Below are 23,303 nucleotides of genomic sequence, written 5' to 3' on the forward strand. Positions count from 1 at the left end.
CCAGGGGCATAAGAAACCATCCCTGCTTCCATGGAGCTCACAATTTTAGTTGGGCAGTGGGGGAATAGCAGGAAATAAGCATAAATATAAAAAGTAAATTATATGGTATGTTAGGAAGTTATAAATGCTATTAGGGGAAAAAAACTAGATCAGAGTGAAGCAGAACCAGAGTTGCAGAGGAGAGGAGAGGACAGAGACAGGCCTTTAAAGAGGATCAATAAATGTTCTTTAGAAGTTAAGGTGTTAGCACAACCTGAAGGCAAGAGGAGAATTGGAGCTTGTGTATGTAGAGAAACAACTTCCCATGGGAGAGAGGGAAGTTGAGAGTGACTTAAAGGATGGAGTTGTACCAACTGAGGTGGAAAGAGCTGCAGAAAGTAAGCTCATGGGGTAAGATCAGAACCTCAGTACTGGGTTAGTGATGGTGTTAGATTCTAATTGAAGATGTAGAGTTCATCAGTTGAATGTACTTGACTAGAGTTCAAGGTAGAAATCTGGAGAAAGTCAAAATGCATGTCAGTGTTAGAATCAATACTCATTCATTGCTTTTTGTACCAAACAAGACCAGATAAATTTGAGAGAATTAAGAAGTGAGTTTCCTGAAGATGGACATAATAGAAATGAATAGGAACACTCCAGACCAAAAAAAAAAAGATTACAAAACATTTCTGGTTAGAATTTTTTTCAAGTTTTTCTAAAATATATAAACATAGCAGAATTTAATTAGCCTCAAATTGACATATTTGCTGTTTTAAGACAGCAGTCAGTTTTCTGAGGATTTATTTATTACTTCTCATGTTATTTTCTGTTATCTCATTTTGTTTGTAGGCTGCAGTGATTATGGAGCTCTCTTTCAAATGCATACATAAATGAGAGCCAATTCTGTAGGAAATTATGCAACATAGAGAATTCCAAAAAATTATCCACATGTGGATTTTTTATTGGCCCTGCTCTTGTTTTAGAATGAAATGATTATAACTTTGCCAAACTGCTTAGCACAATTATAAAGGCTGGGGCCTGCTGTTGGAATGATTTACAGAGAGACTGAACTGATTACATGGTGTTTTATTTGCATTACATTAAATCCAGAGCACTTCTTAGAGCTTGCTGAAATCCAGATGGAGAGCCAGGATACATTGCATGACATCAGTGGGATGTGGTCACTGTCTAAGAGCTAAAAAAAGGACACCAGAGATCCTCTGGTTCTTTAGTTTATAGCAGAGAAAACTGAGTGAGGTTAATTGATGGGTCTGCAGTCACCAGTGACAGAATGTGTCCAGAGCCTCCCTTCTCGGCTGCCCAGGCCAGTGGGTCTTTAGCCGCACGTTGTTGCTTCCATTGTCACAAACACTTAAAATTTGCTTCTTTGTCTTCATATCCCCTTGCAGGGTTTCTTCCGGAGGACTATCAGATTGAAGCTTATTTATGATAGGTGCGATCTTAACTGTCGGATCCACAAAAAAAGTAGAAATAAATGTCAGTACTGTCGGTTTCAGAAATGCCTTGCTGTGGGGATGTCTCATAACGGTAAGTGAACACTGAGTGCCACATCCTTTACTACTCTCATTGTGGCTCCTGATCAGTAGACACAAGGGCCACTGCTGAAAATGTGCACAGCTTTTCCACAAATTGCCAGATTTCAGAATATTGCATGGTGATAAAACTACTCAATTAGATCAGAGTTTTTCAGCTTTTACGTGTGAATCCTTCTCTCTTGTAGTGGCACATCTGCCATGATGGGAGAAAAGACTGGGAAATCTGGGAAGTAATGGAAATACCAATGGTGTTCTAAAACAAATGTCATGAGAGCTATGATTAATTTTTTGTGTTGCTTTAATAGTATTCAAAACAGAATTATCAGGAGTTCCCGTGGTGGCGCAGTGGTTAACGAATCCGACTAGGAACCATGAGGTCGCGGGTTCGGTCCCTGCCCTTGCTCAGTGGGTTAACGATCCCGCGTTGCCGTGAGCTGTGGTGTAGGTTGCAGACGCGGCTCGGATCCCGCGTTGCTGTGGCTCTGGTGTAGGCCGGTGGCTACAGCTCCGATTCAACCCCTAGCCTGGGAACCTCCATATGCCGCGGAAGCGGCCCAAGAGATAGCAACAACAACAACAAAAAAAAGACAAAAAGACAAAAAAAAAAAAAAAAAAAACAGAATTATCAGTAGTTTCTACTTTTTAAAAAATTTTTATTATAGTTGATTTATAATGTTCTGTCAATTTCTGTTATATAGCAAAGTGACCCAGTCATTCATATATACATACACACACACACACACACACACACACACACACACACACACACACACACACACATATTCTTTTTCTCACATTGTCTCCCATCATGGTCCATCACAAGTGACTAGAGTTCCCTGTGCTATACAGCAGGATCTTATTGCTTATTCACTTCAAATGCAATAGTTTGCATCTACTAACCCCAAATTCCCAGTCCATCCCAGTCCGACCTCCTCCCCCTTGCAACCACAAGTCTGTTCCCCAAGTCCATGAGTTTGTTTGTTTGTTTGTTTGTTTCTGTAAATAGGTTCATTTGTGCCCATAGCTTCTACTTTAAATGTAAGAAAATTACAAATTTCTGGGTATGGAACTTGAGTAGCATATCAGATTTAGGTATATGTACTTTTTTTCTCTCTTTTCTATGCAAAAAAAACTAGAATACTATCCTTGACTTTGTACAGCATAGTTTTTGGACTAAGCAAATATTTTAATATTCCACAAAACTTCACTGTCCATAGTCTTATGTGACAGTAAAACTTTCTACTTTTTAAGCCTGTATCTAAAGTCAAGTTGATGACTTGGAGTGTCACCTTCCAGGGAGGATTGTAGAAAACCCATGTTTTCATGAACTATAGAACTAACTCTGTAAAATCATGGACGATAGCCCTGTTTGGAGAAATAGTTCTTACTTGCCATTTGGCCCTCATTGGTTAACTGGTTCACAAAACAAATTGTAGCTATAACTTGGAAATATTATATTTGTCAAATATTAGTTCTTTCAAAAATCATTATAGGCTCAAGAAATACAAAATGCCAAAGAAATTAAATCCTAAATTCCATATCATTACATATCCTATTTGTGTCTTTCTTTTACATTTTTTCTCTCAACTGATCTGATAAAAAGATAAAATATTTGAAGGCTGTCTTCATCTGTAAGGACTCCAAAGCATCGGTGAAAATTAAATTTTTGTGGTATCATGCAGATGTTTGGTTTTTACAGCAGAAATCGTGATATTTGAGAATCACTAATTGAATTGCTCTCCTATCCTTTCAAAATTGTTTACAAAATTACATTTGTATCATTAATATGGGGTCATTTCTTCTAAAAGAAAGAATGTATTTTGAATAGATCTATCAGCTGTACTGAACAGGGTGGACGTTTGGTCCAACTTTCCTCAACAATTGATTACATCTGCTCTGTATACAACTGCAGTCATTAATTGCAAAATAATTTGCTGGTTTAATTCCATCAACTTTCTTTTTATTTCAGATCTTATAAAAACATAAGGGCACATTTTCAAGTGAAGGATTACATTTTAGGTGACGCAATCAAGTTGCAATAAACTTATCTTTATGAAGAAATCTTTGACTTTGAGGTCCTTATTACTAAGACTTCCTAGGAAAGCAAGCCAGTTTTGCTTTCATCATTCATAATTTTATTGTCCTTTTAAAAAATTGTCACTTTTCACATTGATGTAAAATATATTTCTTGTTGCTTGTACACATCATAGAAAATGTATCTCCTATTGCTTATTGTTTATAGGCAAATAATTAAGTTCAGCCTATATAGTATGGATAGTATAATTTTCTCTTTCTAGAAAAGTGAAAGAAAGCTAATGAATATGTTAATAAGGTCATCTTTTGACTTCTTATGACAATTAGCTTATTCTATTTAGAGAGAGGCATAGTCTTTTTTATTGTTTAAAAGTTTTATTGAAGTGTAGTTGGTTTATAATGCCGTGATGTTTTCTGCTGTACAGCAAAGTGGCCCAGTTATTTATATATATACAGTCCCTTTCTTATCTTCCATCATGATCTATCCCAAGAGACTGGATATGGTTCCCTGTATAGTATAGTACTATATAGTAGGACCTCATTGTCTATCCATTCTAAATGTAATAGTTTACATCTGCTAACCCCAAACTCCTAGTCCATCCCCCTCCCTTCCCCTGGCAACAAAAAGTCTGTTCTCTGTGTCTGTGAGTCTGTTTCTGTTTCATAGATAGTTTCATACTGTGGAATATTTTATATTCCACATATAAGTGATATCATATGGTATTTGTCTTTCTCTTTCTGACTTATGTCACTTGGTGCGAGAATCTCTAGTTCCATTCATATTTCTGCAAATGGCATTATTTTTTCTTTTTATGGCTGAGTAGTATTCCCTTGTGTGTGTGTGTGTGTGTGTGTATACACATATGTGTGTGTGTGTGTGTATATATATATACCACATTTCTTAATCCATTCATCTGTTGGTAGACATTTAAGTTGCTTCCCTGTCTTGGCTATTGTGAATAGTGCTACTATGAATTGTGGTTTTGTCCAGATAAACGCTCTGGAGTGGGATTGCTAGATCATATGGTAGTTCTCTATTCAGTTTTCTCAGTAACCTCTGTACTGTCCTCCACAGTAGTTGTACCAATTTACATCCCCACCAAAGTGTAGGAGGGTTCTCTTTTTGCCACACTGAGAGGAGTAGTCTTGATAGTGTTTGGTTAGTTCTTGCAAAGGCGAAAAAAAAAAAAAGGGTATTAAATGTCATAGCATCAGGAGTTCCCATCATGGCTCAGCAGGTTAAGAAGATGACTAGTATCCATGAGGATGCAGGTTCAAACTCTGGCCTTGCTTAGTGGGTTAAGGATCCAGTGTTGCCTGGTTGTGGTGTAGGCCGGCAGCTGCAGCTCTGTTTCAACTACTAGCGTGAGAACTTCCATATGCAGCAAGAGCAGCCCTGAAATAAATACATAAGTAAGTAAGTAAATAAATAAATGTATGTCATGACATCAAAGACATGCAGTTCAGAATTTACAGGATTACACACATGACCAAGAAAATCCCTTTTCAGAGGTTTTGATGGGAATGTGCTGCAGCGAAGAGAAAAAGGAAACATCCATTGATCTATACTCAAGAAGGGGAGCTCAACAGCTAGGTGTTGATGAGCTTTGCCCATTACCCTGATGAAGTAAACATTTCCAAATGCAAAGTTTTCTGGGAGATTGTAATAACTGTTTAAAATTCCTTGCTCTGGCCAATGTGACACCAACAGTAATGAAGTTTCCATTCTTAAGAGAATGCCTTTTTATTCGTGGTTTGTGTGAATGGACCTCAATGTAATAACTCACCAACTTAACAACTTATACCCAGATCAGCTCTTTGCTGTTTGCAGTACGCACAGGAAGAAATGAACATCCCCCAGAGTAAATCCTCCCTGTTCTGTGTTACTTTTGTTTCTGCTCTTTGTCTTCTCTTCAGTCCATTCAGTGCATTTAGCTTTCGGGTTAGCTGCTCACTCCCACCTTTGAAGGAGCCTTTGAACTCACCTTCAAGGAACCCGAAAGGCCCTGGGGAATATTCTTGGGAAATCACTATAATCAGTTAGTGCTAATTACTTCCAACTTTGAAAATTCAGTGGTTCTACATAAACAACCTACCTCACTTTTCAACCAGCTATTCCATATCTTGTCGACACTGCCACAGTCTTCCCAATATCTAGGCATCTGGCATCTGTTATTTGCCAGAATTTAAAGGTTTCCACCTATATGTTTTGGTGCCATAAAAATATAATTTGTATTCCTGAGTCAGGTCTTCTGTATGTTCTGATCAGTTGCTTAGCAGTGTAAGGCAATATGTTTAATAAGTGTGTATTGACGTTGCCCCAGAGTACAAATCCAAAGCAGTCTGGGCTGAAGAAAGTATAAATGGTGTATTTGGTTAGTGGTTCAGGGTCTGTGGTATATGGTTCCATCTTCAGATGGGGCTTGAGTTTTGACTGTGACCTGTTGCCTAAACATCATGGAAGGACATGATTTCAGATTTCTTCTGCTGGATACATGATCATTTCTCAAATATCCAGCACTAGGTAGAAAAAACATCCAGGCCTTGGACTTACAGCCTTAAATAAAGACCCAGGTTCCTAAGTGATCACGATATCAGCTACTACTTGTTTTACACTTTGAAATAGGGAAGCTGGTATCTGCAGCATCTTGATAAAAAGTATTCTCATGGATTAGTGTTTTTTTTTTTTTAAGTCAGATGGATACTCACACACATTTTTATAGTTTTTTCAAGTACAAATTTAGTTTTAAAGTCCTGCTGTCAAGATCCCTAACATTAACCATAGTTTTTAACGTGTCCTCTTTATTTTCAATAAGATAATTTAGTCTCTAAGAGTTTTGACTAATGAGGAGTTCCCATTGTAGCTCAGCAGGTTAAGAACCCGAAGCTGTCTCTCTGAGGATGTTGGTTTAGTCCCTGACCTCCGTCAGTGGGTTAAGGATCCACTGTTGCCGCAGGCTGTGGCGTAGCTGCAAGCTATGGCATAGATCTCAGATGCAGCTCGGATCTGGTGTTGCTGTTGCTGTAGCTGTGGTGTAGGCCGGCAGCTGCAGCTGTGATTCAGCCCCTAACCCAGGAACCCCCACAGGTATGACCTAACCCAGGAACCCAGGCCCACAGGTATGGCCATAAAAATAAAAATTAAAAAAAAAGAGAATTTTGACCAATGAAGATTTCATATTCAAAATCTGTTTTTCTTGTATGAACTAAATAAAATCATAAGTGTAGGGTGTATTTTAAAAAAATAATCTGAAGTAGAGAAGAATTGACTTATGTTACTTAGGAGCCATTCAGCTAGGCTTTCCCCATACTGTTGAGTTTGGACAAAAATTATGTTTTTCATAAATACAGAAAAAGCTAGTGAAGCCTTAGCTTTGCTGATTAGGGTGTCCTATTATGTAAATAATTATTTTTTTCCTTTTATTAAAAAAAAAGCTGATAATTTTCTCGCAGCTTCATAAAATCCTGGAAAGATGGTTTAACCAATTTCTGTAGCACTCAGCACTTTTAAGGTAGTTCTCTCCTTCCTTCTAAACAGAAGCACTAGTGTATATTGCAAAAAAGGAAGCCTGAATTGGCAAATAAATTTAAACTTCAATATGTTAATTTTTGTTTCTTTAGACTTCTCTGTAAGGTAAAGGAAAATTACTCAAATTTTACTTTCAGAAAATGTAACAAAGTAGAAAGTCCTAAAGTCCATGGCAGCTGCATTACTCGTACTGGCAGGGCATTCATGATCCCCCACAATTTAGCCTTCACCTCCTTTTCCCACTGCCGCCCTTTCCACTTACATTTCACACAGTCTGGGCACTTTGCTGTTCTTGCAAACTGCGCTGTGACGAGACACCTCTGGGCCTCTGTTTACAGTACCCTTCCATTACTGTCACAATCCTACCTGGCATTCAAAGCCCAGTTCACATGCCTTCCATCCTACGTTGAATTCCCCATTCTTCCTCTTCTGTGTGTTCCTTACCTTCCCTGTGACACCATGTTCTCACAAAGCCAGGGAGCAATCACACCTGTATTACCCCAAACCTGACACCAGGAAAAAAGAAGTTAGGGAAAAATCAGGGAAATTCATCAGAAGACCAATGCAATGTTATGAACTAAAAGATTGGGAAATGTGAGAGGAGATGGAATTGAGAGGAATACCAGGGCAGTGGCCAGTGAGTACAAGTGTCCGAGGGGAAAGAGGTTGCCAGAGATAGTCAAGGTGTCTTGTCTGGGTGATAGGGTGAATTAATCGAGAAAGGAAAACAGGAAGAGGAGACCGTTTGGAGAGAAAATGAGAAATTTGATTTCCTGTTGCTCTGAGGTGGTTTGGAGACCTCCTGTACCCATGTGCAAAGGAATGCAGGAAGAGGTGGAAAATAAGGACCCAGATATCAGGGAAGAAAGGGCAGGTGTCATGGGCACATTTTTGAGTGAAAGAAGAGCTCGAACTGGGAATAACAGAATATAAGCGAAGGAAGAGGGGCCACCAGAGAGATCTGAAAAATAACGGGCAGAAAGACAGGAGAGCCAGAAAAGCAGAAACCAGCACAAGAAAGTTGTGAAATAAGAGGGCAGAAAGGTCAGCAGTATTAAAGGCTGGGAGAATGCTGGAAAGCTCAAGCAGAAGGAGATGTAGAAGAGGCCCTGGATCTGGCCGTGAGAAAAGCTTTAGGGACGCTGAGAATGAGGTTTTGGTGATTTAAATAAGGCAAAGCTAGACTGCAGTGGAGTGGGAAGTAAATAATGCATTGGAGAGGGAAGACAACTCTTGCAGTAACTCCAGGGGCAGAGGAAAGAGCATGAGAAGGAGGTCATGTTAAGGTCAAAACTCTGCTTAGGTGGGAAGGAAGAAGCTGGGAAAGAGGACACATGAGAGAGAACATCCGTGTATATCTAGAATCTACTAGACATGTCCATTTCATCCTTGTGACCCCCGGTCCAGTCTGCCAAGCCAGTGTTTTCCATCAGACAGGTGTTCAAGGAGTGAATTAAATAATGTCAGGTAAGATTTCAGAGTCAAAAGAAGAGGCCGTGCGTGATATTTTGCTCATCTCCGCTTTGGGAAGAAAGCTAGGCAAGTGTTTAAATGTCATCTACAGATAGTTTGAAAAAATGTTACCCCAACTTAAAAATTACTTAATAATGTTACTAAGGCTGCTCTTTGTTTTACTTTAGAGGAGGTAGAAAATAAAATGATAGTTACGCATTTATAAATCCTGCATTTATTAAGCATTTCTAAGTACAGGCGCTGTGCTCAACACTTTCTGTGCCCTATCACCTCACATGAGGTAGGCAGGTATCATTATATGGGACTCAAAAGCGACAAAATAAAATCAGCTTTTTCTCCCTTAAAAAAAATGCATACTGGAGTTCCCTGGTGGCCTCGTGGGTTAAAGATCCAGTGTTGTCACTACTGTGGCTTGGGTCACTGCTATGGCACAGGTTCCATCCCTGGCCTGGGAACTTCTATGTGCCACGGTGTGGCAGAAAAAAAAAAAAAATGCATACAAATAAAAAGTATTTCCTTGACAACTTAATTTCTCTATGTGTTATGCAAATTTAGTCCTACCAAATGGTATGTCTTTTTCATTCATCTTGTTGAACTTCTGGTGTGTAAAAATGCTAAAAACCATCTGTATAACTGCACTGACAGTTAATTGAACCTAATTTGTAGCATGGGCGTTTAATAACATGGAAAATGTGTTCCTGAGATTTAGCCTCTGGGGAAGACTTCAACTAACAAAAATTTACATTTTACTTAGATTGCAGCAAAAGGCTTTTGTTTTGGTATCTCCTAATTCTAAAATTATTTTTTAAAGCTATGGCTATTTTGGTTAAGTTATGGAAAAGCAGGACTAGCAGGTATCATAAGTAGCTATCTTTGGCTATTTGTTTATGTTAAATTAACTTTTTTGATTACCTGGTAGGAAAAAAGTGCTTAAGTATGTAAACTTTTGTGTACATGAATAGTTTATTACCTCTGCAAATGTAACCAGAACCTAGGTGTAACTCCCTATGATAACTCTGATTTTCTCTAAGTTTTACACCCAAATTTCTTCTAATATGCCATAATTGTTACTGGGTGCTTTATCTGATGATCTGTTCCCTAAACTTGCCAGTATAGGGACTGTCTCATTTTCTGTTTTTAAACTTGATATTTGAGAATGTAATCCCTCAAGTATTTATTGTGTACCTACTGTGTATGCTGCAGCTAGGTGCAAAGATGAGAAAACCAGGTACTCACTGGTTTTGTATTTGGGTAGAACAGCCCACACGAGCCAATACAGTAATATCCTACTAGTCTGACTTGTATACAAGTCAGCTAATATACATGTCAAACAGGCGCTTGGAAGCTTTTTCTAAACTGTCCCAAACCAAGTTTGTGATACACTCCCCATGGGGTGTAGGGATGGCATTTTAAAGTGTCCTATGGAATAGGTAATTCTAGAGGATTATCAAGTGATTCTCATACGTTCTGCCCCCTCTCCCTGTTCCCCTCCTCAATGGGGAAATGCAATGAGAACTACTGGTGAACAAGGAATAAACATACTACAAGGAAGCTTTATAGAGAAGGATTTTGAAGGCATCTGCTATCTGGCTTTTGTGCAGGTTCTTTTTTTCATCTTATTTCAAAATACGTTATTCAAGGACTTAGCATGTGCCAGACGTTATACAAAGGACTGAGGGTATAGAGTCTTGGAGATGGTACAACACGGGAGAAAGAAAACATGGAGAAACGCTGTGATCCACGCTGTGAAGGAGAGTGAATAACGAGGTCATATCCTGAGGAAGGGGGCCTGAGACAAGGATGGAGCAACCACTGCCATCCCTAGGGAACTGAAAGAGAGTGGGAAACAGTGAGGAGAGAGGCAAGGTTTTTGACCCCAGAATGGCCGTTGTTCAACGATTTCTGTTTGAAGACGTCATGTGCAAAGAATACAGTTACCAAATGGATATAGGCTACTTGAATTGAAAGGCATCCTAACTGAGAAGTAAAATCTTCATCTCTTCCCCTGTGTCTCAGAGGTCCCCTGAAGGTCCCCTATGGCATAACAATTGGTTATGGCAATGAGGCATATTTAGGGTCATCAACAGTGAAAAGCAGTCTCTTCTCTAGCAAATTCAAAATGATATTCTCTACTCAGATGGAAATGGGCTCATGTACTTTCATGTCTTACAGTAGAAATGCTACCATTAGCCTAATAATATACAGCACAGTAGCATCCATGTATTCATTCCTGTATTCAACACCACTGGCCGAGCACCACTAGAAACAGAAGTGAATATGATAGGCTTATAGTATAGGGAAGGGGACTCATAAAGCTGGTTGCCATAGGATTGATGTCATGGTCAAGCTACACACAGGGTGCGCTTGGAGATGCTACCCAAATGTCCTTAGTGTGGGGAAATGCAGAGTCCAAAGTGTGGCCTCAGAGTAGCACTATTCAAAATAATATTTCCATATGATCCAGCAATTCCACTTACAGGTATTTACCCAAAGAAAAGAAAAACGCTAACTTGAAGAAATATCTGCACCCCATGTGCACTGCAGCATTAGTTACAAGAGCCCAAGACATGCAAACAACCTGCATGTCCACTGATGAGTGAAAGGATAAAGAAGTTGTGATGTGTGTGTGTATGTACAAAATACATCATATGTACATACATGTATATATATTATATACCATTATATATATATATACAAGTATCTATATATATATAGATATATACACACACCAAAAAAGAAGGAAATCCTGCTGTTTGTGACAACATGAATGGACCTTGAGGGCTAAGTAGGATAAATGAAAGATAAATACCATATGATGTCACTTACATGTGGAATCTTTTTTCTTCTTGTATTTATTTATTTATTTATTTTGTCTTTTTTTTTTTTTTTTTTTTTTTTTTTTTTTGCCTTTCTTGGGCTGATCTTGCGGCATGTGGAGGTTCTAAGGTTAGGGGTCTAATCAGAGCTGTAGCCGCCGGCCTACGCCAGAGCCACAGCAACGCAGGATCCTAGCCACATCTGTGACCCACACCATAGCTCATGGCAATGCTGGATCCTTAACCCACTGAGCGAGGCCAGGGATCAAACCCTCAGTTAACCACTGAGCCCTGACAGGAACTCCCTATTATTTTTTTTTACGGCCACACCTGTAGCATATGAACACTCCCAGACTAGGTGTTGAATCCAAGCTACAGCTGTGGGCCAACCTGGGATTGGCTGTGTCTGTGACCTACACCACAGCTCACTGCAACACCAGATTCCCAACCCACTGAGCAAGGCCAGGGATCGAACCCGCATCCTCATGAGTACTAGTCAGATTTGTGTCTGCTGAGCCACCACGGGAACTTTTATACATGTGGAATCTTTAAAAAAAAACAAAACAAAAAACCTTCCATGGAGTTCCTGTCGTGGCGCAGCAGAAACGAATCCGACTAGGAACCATGAGGTTATGGGTTCGATCCCTGGCCTTGCTCAGTGGGTTGAGGATCTGGCATTGCCATGAGTTGCAGTGTAGGTTGTAGATGCGGCTCAGCTCTGGCATTGCTGTGGCTGTGGCGTAGGCCAGCAGCTAAAGCTCCAATTCAACCCCTAGCCTGGGAACCTCCATATGCAGCGGGTGTGGACCTAAAAAGACAAAAAAAAAGTTCTGAATTCATAGATAGAGAGAACAGATAGTGGTTGCCAGAGGCATGGGTTGAGAGGAGGGGAAACTGGAGGGAAGGGGCATGGTGAAATGGGTGAAGGGGTCAAAAGGTACAAACTTCCAGCTATAAAATAAATAAGTTTCAGGATGTAATGTACAGCATGGTGACTGCAATTAATAATGCTGTTACGTATTTGAAAGTTGCTAAGAGAGTAGCTCTCAAAAAAGTTCTCATCACAGGAAAAAAGTTACTGTAACTATGTGTGATGTAGATGTTAACTAGATTTATTGGGGTGATCATTTCACAATATGCGCAAATATGGAATCATTGCTATATATTTAAAACTAATATAATAGGTCAGTCATATTCCCATTTTTTTTAATTTAACTGTTAAATAGTGTGTAAGCACTTGGGAAGAGGTGTGATAACTGGTAAAAAAAAATAATTATAATGCTGTTCTGATAGCATTGGTAAAGAGGTAGAAAAACATATTTGAGTAAGAGTTACAAGCAGATAGTTTTTTCTCCAACCTGGGCCTCAAGAACCTTTCTTATACATGTTCCTTCCTCTCTACCTTTCTTTCATTCATTTTCTTCTTTCACACTTCCTCACCCCGAAGGCAGCCAAATATTAAGGAAATTGTCTTTTTGACAAACATCATTAAGCGGTGATCCTGGAAAAACTCCGGGGGGATCATTATGGCTTCTCTCCACTAAACGTAAAAGGACTTTCTGGCTTCATCACATGAAGGAAAGCACTGTCTATATTTCCCTGTAACAGGGACGAAACAGATTGCACTGACTCCCTGAGAACAAAGCTTACATCTCTACAACTTCGAATTCTGCACAATTCCTTTCCTTCATTCATGAAACATGTTGCTCCTCTTAGGGCCAGACCTCATGTCAAGTGCCGGGGATACAAAGATAAATAAAGACACTGCCCCTAGTTTTCAGGGTGTTATTGTGGAGTGGGCTAAATAGACATATGAAATACAGTACAGTGTGAAGAATACATGGAGGGCTGGGGGATTATAGGAGAAGGAGTATTAAACTCTGTGCGAAAAAATCAGAGGAAGCCTCACAAAGGAGGTGACATTTGGGTGGGGTCTTGAGGGATCAGTAGGAGCTGGCTCTCAATTATTTCATTTGTAAGTAAATATACTTTTCCTTGTTTTGCCGAACTTTCGAATTCTTTTACCTTCCCAGCAATATCATGCATTACTTTCTTTCAAAAGTGAAGGGTTTAATTTTTACCAATACCTCAAGCTATTGCTGTGAAAGAAAAACACAAGCAGAGTTGTAAATAGAAACCAGAACTTGATGTTGGTGGAGAGAAGGAGAGGCTTTTACAGGAGCACAGGGGCTGGGGAGAGAACCGTGCACTTTAGGAGCAGCAGTACGTTCTAATTCGTCCTGCCCTTTCTCTTCCTCTGCAGCCATCAGGTTTGGGCGGATGCCACAGGCTGAGAAGGAGAAGCTGTTGGCAGAGATCTCCAGTGATATCGACCAGCTGAACCCAGAGTCTGCTGACCTCCGCGCCCTGGCAAAGCACTTGTATGACTCATACATAAAGTCCTTCCCGCTGACCAAAGCAAAGGCGAGGGCGATCTTGACAGGAAAGACCACAGACAAATCAGTTAGTTCTCTTCTCCTGTCTTCATTTGGGGTGGCTGGGGTTGTTGTTGTTGTTTCTCCCCTTGAGTAAATGGTTTTACCACATCACACGCACGCACACATGCACGCACGCATGATCACACGTGTACAAACACACACACACACAGTACTGTTCGACTATTGGCCGGTACCTACCGCAGGCAGAGTCTGAAACACAGAGAAGTATTTTCAGACAGGGTAAGTAAACATCATTCTGAATAGGGAAAAACTCCTTCAAGTTCTCCTAATAAAATGTTTAAGAACAGTATAAAAATGCTGCCTAGGAGTTCCTGTTGTGGCTCAGTGAGTTAAGAACCTGATGTAGTCTCCGTGAGGATGTGGGTTTGATCCCTGGCCTCAATGAGTGGGTTAAGTATCTGGTGTTGCTGTGAGCTGTGGTGTAGGTCACAGATGCGGCTCAGATCTGGCATTGCTGTGGCTGTGTGGTGTAGGCCAGCAGCTGCAGCTCCCATTGGACTCTTAGCCTAGGAACTTCCATATGCCTCAGGTGAGGCTGTTAAAAAAGAAAAAAGAAAAAAAAATGCTGCACAAGTCATTTTAGCTTTAACAAATGAACTCTGACCTCTCATCCCACCACTGTCTTTTCTTGGCATCAGAATAACTGGCCACAACTGTATCCCTTCAAGCAGCCTTGCTTTTCTCTGGAAGGGCCTGGCCTCGGTTTGGAAGAGATATTCAGTTCCATTATTGTATCATTCAGGAGAATGACTTGAGTCCTTTCTTAGGAGGTTCTCCATGGGGCACAAAAATAGGCTTCAGATATTACATCTCCTTTCTTTTCTGTAGTGCTCTCTCAATAGCTCTGTCCTTCTGCTGTGCATGAATTTTATCTTCTGGGAGGCTCCCAGCAGCCCAGGCTACCTCAGTGGATTCTCAGACACCTGCAGGCTTATTGATGACTACTGTTGAGAAAACTCAGAACGGGTTATGATGGTTAGAGTCAGGTTTTCCAAGAAGCAGAAATCTTCCCTGATTGGAAGCTGAGAAAGCAAGTCGGGAGTTATATTAAAACAAAACACAGCTATACCTGAATCTGGTCCCAGTGCTGCCATCACCTTGCATTGCGACTGTGAGCTGGGTCACATCCATGTACCTCGGTTTTCACAGGTAGGGTCTGGCTTTGGGTATGATGTCTGTAGCAGGTTCCTAGGGTGGTAAGAGCCATAGAATGCATTCAGAAGACACTTCTCAACCCTTGAAATCCTGTTCATGTTGTTTATTTTCAAACAAATACCTGCAGGAAAGGTGTGAAATTACTGGGCAGAAATGTGTAACTTTCCCCCCACTCATTTATACTTTGGGGAAAAATTTATCATGCGTTAATATATTTTGGTGACTGCCTCAAGATGTTTTTTCTTTTTTCCCTTTTCCTCTTAGCTAAACCATAAGAGTAGAATCAGCTAATAGAAAACTCCTGTGAGATACTTTTGCATAAAAAGCCAAATACAAGAAGGGCAGTGGGTTTTCTGACTGCAGGCAAGATCACGATGCCTTAACAATATTATGCCTGTATCCAGTTGTTTACAGGTTTTAAAAATTTTGCATAGTTATTATGTTCAAGACCCATGACCACCTTACAGCTGCTGTGATTATCCTCTTTAAAGATGAGTCCAGAGAAGTTAAACATTTTGCCCTGAGGTTGCACACTCAGCTCGTGGGGGGAGCGGCCCAAGAAGGAGGCCCCGTGACCCCACTGCAGTGCGTTCTGCATATGCTTTTCTCATAGAAGCGGGTCCTTCGTATGGACGGGCAGTGGCCAGGTTGACAGGGACACTGGGGATGTTTCACCTCGGAAAACCTTCTGAGTTACAGTTTCTTTTTCTCAGTATTTAGAACTGTGGGAATCTTCCACCTTGTTCTGCTTTCCCAGGACATTCACAGTCAGGGAGTTTTTCCTGTGCTGTTTTGTTCTGGAATTCTAGTGAGGAGGGCTGCCTTCTTCCAGAGTGCTGGATGACAGACTGTAGGTCAAAGTAAAGCTGAGCGTCCCTGTTCATTAAGTGACATCTCCAGAGCTGATTGGACTACGGCACGCAAACAGTGTTCCTTTGAAGGCAGAGAAACAAGGAAAATTAGAGCGACGTGGCTAAAGAGGGTTAGCAGTAGCAGGCAGCTTGTGACAGCTTACTGGGAGCCGGGTGGGACGGGGATGAACCTGGGAGACCCTGAGCTGGGACAGGAGTGATGACAGGGTGAGCGCTCAGTATACTGCTTTCGCCACAGTTCGCTTCAGGCCATCCAGTGTCCAGCAACTACTTTCTCACCTTCCCTTTATCTCCCAGTCCAGACCTGCCATCCAACGCTGGAAATCCTACTCATTGAATAGTATCTGAAAGATAGGAGGAAAGCATTAAAAAAACAAATTTCCCCAGTAGTCAAGCATTCAGATATTCACTCCCAGTGGCCATCATACTCTGCCTTGGGTTACTGAGGTGCCCAGAGCCCAGTCCACAGTAAGTCACTTTAAAACCTCACTCCCACTGACTCTTCAGCTCTGAATCTTTGAGGTAGATCTAAGGTAATTGTAGGCTCTTTAGGGGGTAAATAGGTATGAAGCCATTTTAAGAGAAAGGGCTGCAAAATACTGGATTCTAGGCTTCTCAAGTGTCATTTTTTCCCCCTAGAGTAACTAGGACTCTGCTTTGCCCGTAATAGTTACTCATTATGTATTTGCCTAATTGAATTAAAAGCTGCTGCCTATGCCCTTTGACATTATGGACTTTTATCAGAGGGCCTGTTAGCCCAATATTTGCTCACCAACCTGGACATCATTAAAGATCTAGATAGAAGCAGAATTGCCTCTTGTTAGGGTCTGGATGAAAAGACAGACTGGGCCAAATTAGAATAATCCATTCCTTGATTACACAAAACTGAAATAGAATTGTTTGGCTCTCTTTTCTCCTTATCTTGCAAAATCAAATTAAGCACTCGTGGATAGAAATAGTTCAGAGAGGGATATGGGAAAAGGAACAAAATCAAAATGTGATTTCCAGTGAGACTAGAGATTTGTTCTTTATCTTCCATGGCCATGTTATTCATTTGATAGTATCTGTCTTAGGGCTGTTATGTTATCTCTTGGCCAAGACTTTTCACAGTTAAGATCTGCATTGATAGGAAAAATTTGCAGAAGTGTAGACTCTTGAGCGGGTGGGGGCTGTGGAAAAGGGGCTGTGGCTGGTGCAGTAGAGCAGTTTGGGTCCAGGCTACTTGATCTCTTGATGTCATTAGGGTTGGTTAGGCCAAGCCTGGGGGAGGCTGCTCAGCATAGTGCATGACCAGTTACCCAGAACCTTTGGAAAAGGAAATGACTTTATTGAAGAGGTCATTCTTTAAATTTATCTTACTGCTCGATATAACCATTGCCCATTCTGTTGTTCTCATTTGTGAAGTACCTGCTGATCCTTCTTCTCAGGCCCAGCTCCAGCATCTGCCTCCAGGCCAACAGGGCTTCTCCATTCCCCACTGAACTCCCTTCTCTCTCATATTCCCTGGTGCCACCTGCACCTTGCAGGACAGCCAGGAACAGATAAGTGGAATGCTCCTGTCCCCTCCTATTTTTTGAACTTTGACATCCTATATTTGGGATATGATGCCTCTGCTTTCATTGTCTTGCCTCAAAGAATAATGCTTGGGATTTTAGACTCAGGGCTGGGAAAAGATGGGCAGCAGAATCCATGGGTATGGTTCACCAGGGAAATTTTAGGAGCAATAGGCCTTTTAGCCACCCTCACATCAGAATAGAACTGCATCTCCCCACAGTCTGTTTCCCTTTCAGTGGCTTGATCCAGTGCAGGCCCCTCTTTAGAGAGAATCTACTCAATTCTAAAAGCTGAAAATGTTAGAACTAGGGTGCTCTGTCTCATGAAGGCAGACTGAGAACTGAATGGACTTGGGAAGTTCCCAGTGTCTGACTGTTACCCCAATGTGATGACCACACTGGGTGTCATTGTCACATGGTCCCATTCTTGTTGTTGAAAATAAACCAAGAGTGGTTTTTGAAAATCATTTTCAGTGCCATGGTTTGTCATAAAACAATAAATAGAAAAACCTTTGGTGTGTCTGCCAACTCTCCACTCCATATCTTCAGAGACAGTGAGGCCCATTTGGCCTCACTCTGTCTGCAAATAAGAAATAAAGCTTGTTATTTGTACTATATTGGACTTTGGGTCCCAAAGCATCACATTGCTTATGATGGGTATATAAGAAGCCACTCTTGTTACAATTACAGGAGCAAACTTGTGCCATCATAAGAAATGATTCTTCCAAATAGTGTGTGAAATATGAAACCTAACAAATAGTAAAACCAGTATGGAAACATAAACTTTCATGAAAACACTTCTGTAACCATTTATATTTTTGCATCCTAAAATTTACAGCGGCTGTCAAATCTAGTCCCTCAGACTATTGGAAAGATATCTGTCCTTTTATTTACTTTTTTGTCTCTCTTTTTTTTTTTTTCCTTTGGTCTTTTTAGGGCTGCACCCACATCACATGGAGGTTCCCAGGCTAGGGGTCAAATCGGAGCTACAGCTGCCAGCCTATGCCACAGCCACAGCAATGCCAGATCCAAGCCTCATCTGTGACCTACACCACAGCTCATGGCAACGCCAGATCCCCGACCCACTGAGCAAGGCCAGGGATTGAACCTGCAACCTCATGGTTACTAGTCGGGTTCATTAGCCACTGAGCCACGACAGGAACTCCAAGATATCTGTCCTTTTAAATCCTACACTTACAGCTGAACAAAGCACGGTCTCTTTCACCCTTTCTCTGTGGAAAAGACTGAGAAAGCTGGAATTTGCTCCCCTGGGAAGAAAAATCCCAGACAAATCCTCAGAGAAAGGAGACTTAGGAACTGCAGTATAAATAGAGCAGGATGATGGGTTCCCTGGTGGCTTAGTGCATTAAAGATCCGGTGTTGTCACTACTGTGGCAGGGGTTCGATCCCTGGCCTGGGAACTTCCACATGCCACATGCCAAAAAAAAGTGAACTTGCATTTCTCTACTTTGTTATCATTATTAAACCAGCTTCCCCTTGACCGTTGTGTTATGCATAGGAAGTGTGCAGTAGATATATAACTAATTTTAGTTATTCATAAAAACAGTACCCTGGCTTTGATGCGTTGGGGCCATTTTTGAAAATCAAAATATATTCAAATGAATTACACTCGATGTGTCTCTCTAAAGAAAACTAACTTCCCCTTATAGAAACTGTTTAGTTTCCCTGGAGAAACATTGTGTTCAAGTGTGCAGTTTTCTTCATTCTATCCTTAACTGTTTCTGGTCTGTCCCATAGAGGAGAAGCACAAGCATTGATAACAGCCAGAGGCCGATTCAAGCTTCAGGCCCTCCCCGCTGCACAGAGCTCCTTCCAGCACTGGGAAGGACCTGCAGTCTTTGCTCATATACTTTGTATTTCTGAACCCAGCAGTTGTTTAAAATGTACCCCTGTGCATTTCAGGCTTCAAAGAGCCTGGCTCTATCCCTGCTGACGTCCTGGATATAATTAAGCATTCTTTCCTGTTAAGGAGAGATGCTTATCTAGCATTTGGTAGAGTGTCTGAAGATAAATACATTGTTAGCCCCAAACTAGAAGTGTGAAGTATCATTAAGACTGAATTTGAAGGTGATGTGGTTCCTCTTATTAATGGCAGATCGTCTGATGATTCTGTGCAGGCCGGTAGAGTATGGAAGGGATCCCTTTGCTTTGTAGAAAATACAGGACCGTGGAAGTGAAGTATATTTTATGTGGCATATTTTTCCAAAAGTGTAATTGTGAACTAATGAATAAACATAACCTTCACAGGCCAAATTCCACCTGTGGTTTTAAGGGGTCAGCCCTCTGGAAACCAGGTGGGCCACCGTCTCATCACTGTTCCAGGATGAGGACACCCTGGTGTGAACTGTGCAGGTGAACTGTTTGCAATATAAGAATTGGTGAATCAGTGGCAGGGAAAGGCAGGTCTCCAGGCAGGTGTCTAGGGGTAACTCTTGGAGTTTGACAGACGTGTGTGGAGGCTGACAGAATCTATGCAGACTTCAAAATGCCATGAAAATAGTATAATCAGCTTGGATGAGGTAAAGCCAAAATTAAAAAGAAAAAAAAAAAAAAACAAACCCACCTGGGATTAATTTGCATGTCAATACTCAGACTTCTCTACCAGATCACAGTTTTGAAATGCCCAAGGGATTTTTTTTTTTTTTTTTTTAAAGAAAGAAAAAACTGAAATGGTTTGGCATGATGGTGGGGCAGCTGATTCCTTTCTCTGTCCTTGAGTGTTTACGGCCAGGAAATCCTGACCAACGTGGATTGCCAAGGGGTTAAAGTCACATTGTTGTTAAATTGGGAGAGAAAATTAGCAGGATTCTGTGCCCTCTGTTCAACTATCACAGAGTTTCAAAAACAGGAACCTGGGGCTTTATATGAGGGGACAGGGGAAGTCGAGGGGAAGAGTCAGAGGGTGGTTTATCAGGGCACAGTTCCAGATAAATTGCTTACATGGCGGTGGAAGAATGTTGTGCATACACTCTGTGCCAAGAAGCCAAGTGGTTGAGCAGAAGCTCATCCAAGAGTTCAAGTGGGCAGATCAAGTTACCGTCTTTCTATATGTGAAGAAGAGGTGGTTTTGTATTCATGTTATTGCTCCTCGTACGTGTGCAGGTGGACTCTGCAGGTACCATCAGATGTTCATGGCAGTAAGGAAAGCCAAGCTCTCATTAACTCTCATGAGCTGTCATTGAAGTTTACCAAACTCCTGGAGGACAGAAACCCCTTTCCCTAGGTTCTGTAAAAGCTCATTTTTCTCTGTTTAGAATCTAGCATTCTGGGGAAACTGATGTTAACTGACTATCCTCTCTGTCCTATTTTACCTTTCCCATTAATATCTATCTGAATTGCAGGGGAGGAGAGGCAAAATGCCCCCAACAGTTAGCACTATTTGCTCCTGGTTGACTTGAAAAATTAGTTAGAGCCACCAGGCCAGCTGACTCTGAGTTCTCATATCTGCCCTCCTTTATGGTTTGCTACAATGCAATCGAAGTGGATTTTTTGGTTTGAAAAAGTAGCAGTTTCTGGAATGATTCCACTAAATGGTGTTGAAACAACAGGCAAGTTTGGAAATCTACTCAGCATCTAAAACCCCTTAGAATTGCCTTCAGTGTGATTGCCTTCAGTGTAGAATAGATTTACTATCTGGGTGAAGCTCATAGACTCATACAGAGATTAATAGAATCTCTGAACCAGCGGATCTTGAAGCTGCTGCTCTGGCACCCATCACATCAGCTTCCTCTTGCCAACAAGGAGAGAATTCTCAGCATCCCCTCTCAAAAGAAACTTTATTTTTAGTATGTCAGCGACTTCTTGTTCAGCTTACATGGATGTGTGCGTGCACACTCACACATCCACATGCATACCACACACACACACACACCCCAATAGACACTGTTTCTGAGAAATGCAACTAGCATATCCTCAGAAGAAGAGATGGAAATCTCCAGTTCAGCCCACTCCCCGCAGGTGAGATGTTTGAGGCCTAAGAAAGGTTAAGGACTTCTCTAAAGTCATATCATTAGCTGCAGAGCCAAGGCTAGAACCCCAGTGCCCTCAACTCTTACTCCACTGCTTCCAAGTAAGTCCTTACGGGACTCAGATTGGGGGGTAGCTCCTTACAGAGGTCAGTATGTCCACTGCATGTATGCACTGCTGCTGCCTGTCGTTCACAAACCGTTGGTTAATTCTGTACAAGGAAACGAAAGAGAAAGAGCATTTCATCAAAATCTTTTGCTTTTGAAAGCAGCCTGTTGGAAACCTGAGTAGCTGATAAATGCATTTAATTGATTCTTGATCCCCTCAGGACAGATAGTTTGAAAAATATGTTCAAACCGTTTTTTAATTTGCCACTTTTGCAGCATTTACCCACAGGCCTTATACAGCTGCTCCTTCTGAAACAGATTGCTTCCAGAGCATTAAAAGAAAGAAAGAAAAGAAAAGAAATAGACATTTTCTTGGCTCAATATTTTTAATCTGTTTTCAGACAGATTTTTTTTATAGAGTTAAGTATATTTTACATGCACACTGTTTCATTTGAACGCTGAGTAGATTTAATCTAAAACTGCAGGATTGCTTTATGTTCCAGGGGGTCTGTTCAACCTTGAGTTGCAGAAATTTTTTTTATTGAAAGAAGGTTAAAAACATGTCCCATTGAAGGCCAAAATAAATGTAGATTTTGTATCGTTTTAAAAATCGACACCAAAGACCCTGCAAACACACACACACACACACACACACACACACACACACAGAGGAGCTATTAGCCAGTCACAGATGAAATGTTACAGTATAAGCTGAAGGAAAAGAAGGCCAAAATGGGTAAAATATGTTTGGTCCCAGAAGACAGTTTGGAGAATTAATCAAGACATAAGAGTATTTTCTCATTATTAAGTATTTTTGACATTAAAGATTTTTAGTTAGCAAAGCAAATGTGTATAAAGAAATTGGGATGGGTTGACTGGGAATTAGAAATCTCTGACTCAGGAGTTCCTGTCACGGCTCAGTGGTTAACGAATCCGATTGGGGACCTTGAGGTTGCGGGTTAAATCCCTGGCCTTGCTCAGTGGTTAAAGACCTGGTGTTGCCATGAGCTGTGGTGTAGGTCTCAGATGGGCTCGGATCCTGAGTTGCTGTGGCTCTGGCATAGGCCGGTGGCTACAGCTCTAATTAGACCCCTAGCCTGGGAACCTCCATATGCCGTGAGTGTGGCCCAAGAAAAGACAAAAGAAAAAGAAAAGAAATCTCTAATTCAGCCACTTTCTCTCATTTTTCTTTGCAGCCCTTTGTCATCTATGACATGAATTCCTTAATGATGGGAGAAGATAAAATCAAGTTCAAACACATCACCCCCCTGCAGGAGCAGAGCAAAGAGGTGGCCATTCGCATCTTTCAGGGGTGTCAGTTTCGCTCCGTGGAGGCCGTGCAGGAGATCACAGAGTATGCCAAGAACATCCCTGGGTTTGTAAACCTTGACCTGAATGACCAAGTAACTCTCCTAAAGTATGGCGTCCACGAGATCATTTACACCATGCTGGCCTCCTTGATGAATAAAGACGGGGTCCTCATCTCCGAGGGCCAAGGATTCATGACAAGGGAGTTTCTCAAGAGCCTGAGAAAGCCCTTTGGTGACTTTATGGAGCCCAAGTTCGAGTTTGCTGTGAAGTTCAACGCACTGGAATTAGATGACAGCGACCTGGCGATATTTATAGCTGTCATTATTCTCAGTGGAGGTGAGCTGCTTCTTTGCCTCTTCCATGAAGAGAGTAAGGTGGTGGGGGGCTGGCTAAAAGAATTCTGACCTTCTTTCATGTTAGGCTGCATTCCTTTTCTCTCTGTGTTTACTGCCCTCTTCATATGGAAAATGCT

General features: G+C 41.2%; 1 protein-coding gene across 14 annotated transcripts in view; it reads left to right on the plus strand.

The window, feature by feature from the left end:
• Positions 1–23,303, plus strand: part of PPARG (peroxisome proliferator activated receptor gamma) — a 133,953-nt gene that overhangs the window by 93,255 nt on the left and 17,395 nt on the right. For all 14 annotated transcript variants that reach the window (XM_084987140.1, XM_084987138.1, XM_005669783.4 and 11 more), the window contains 3 exons: positions 1,389–1,527; positions 13,651–13,850; positions 22,717–23,167. In XM_084987140.1, the coding sequence (XP_084843266.1) occupies positions 1,389–1,527; positions 13,651–13,850; positions 22,717–23,167 (790 nt within the window). The remainder of the gene's footprint in view (positions 1–1,388; positions 1,528–13,650; positions 13,851–22,716; positions 23,168–23,303) is intronic.

Source organism: Sus scrofa, chromosome 13 (genome assembly GCF_054392235.1).
Source record: "Sus scrofa isolate SSC_HxYL_T2T_F1_AM1 chromosome 13, Sscrofa_HxYL_maternal_Yorkshire_Landrace_v2.0, whole genome shotgun sequence".
Lineage (NCBI taxonomy): Eukaryota > Metazoa > Chordata > Mammalia > Artiodactyla > Suidae > Sus > Sus scrofa.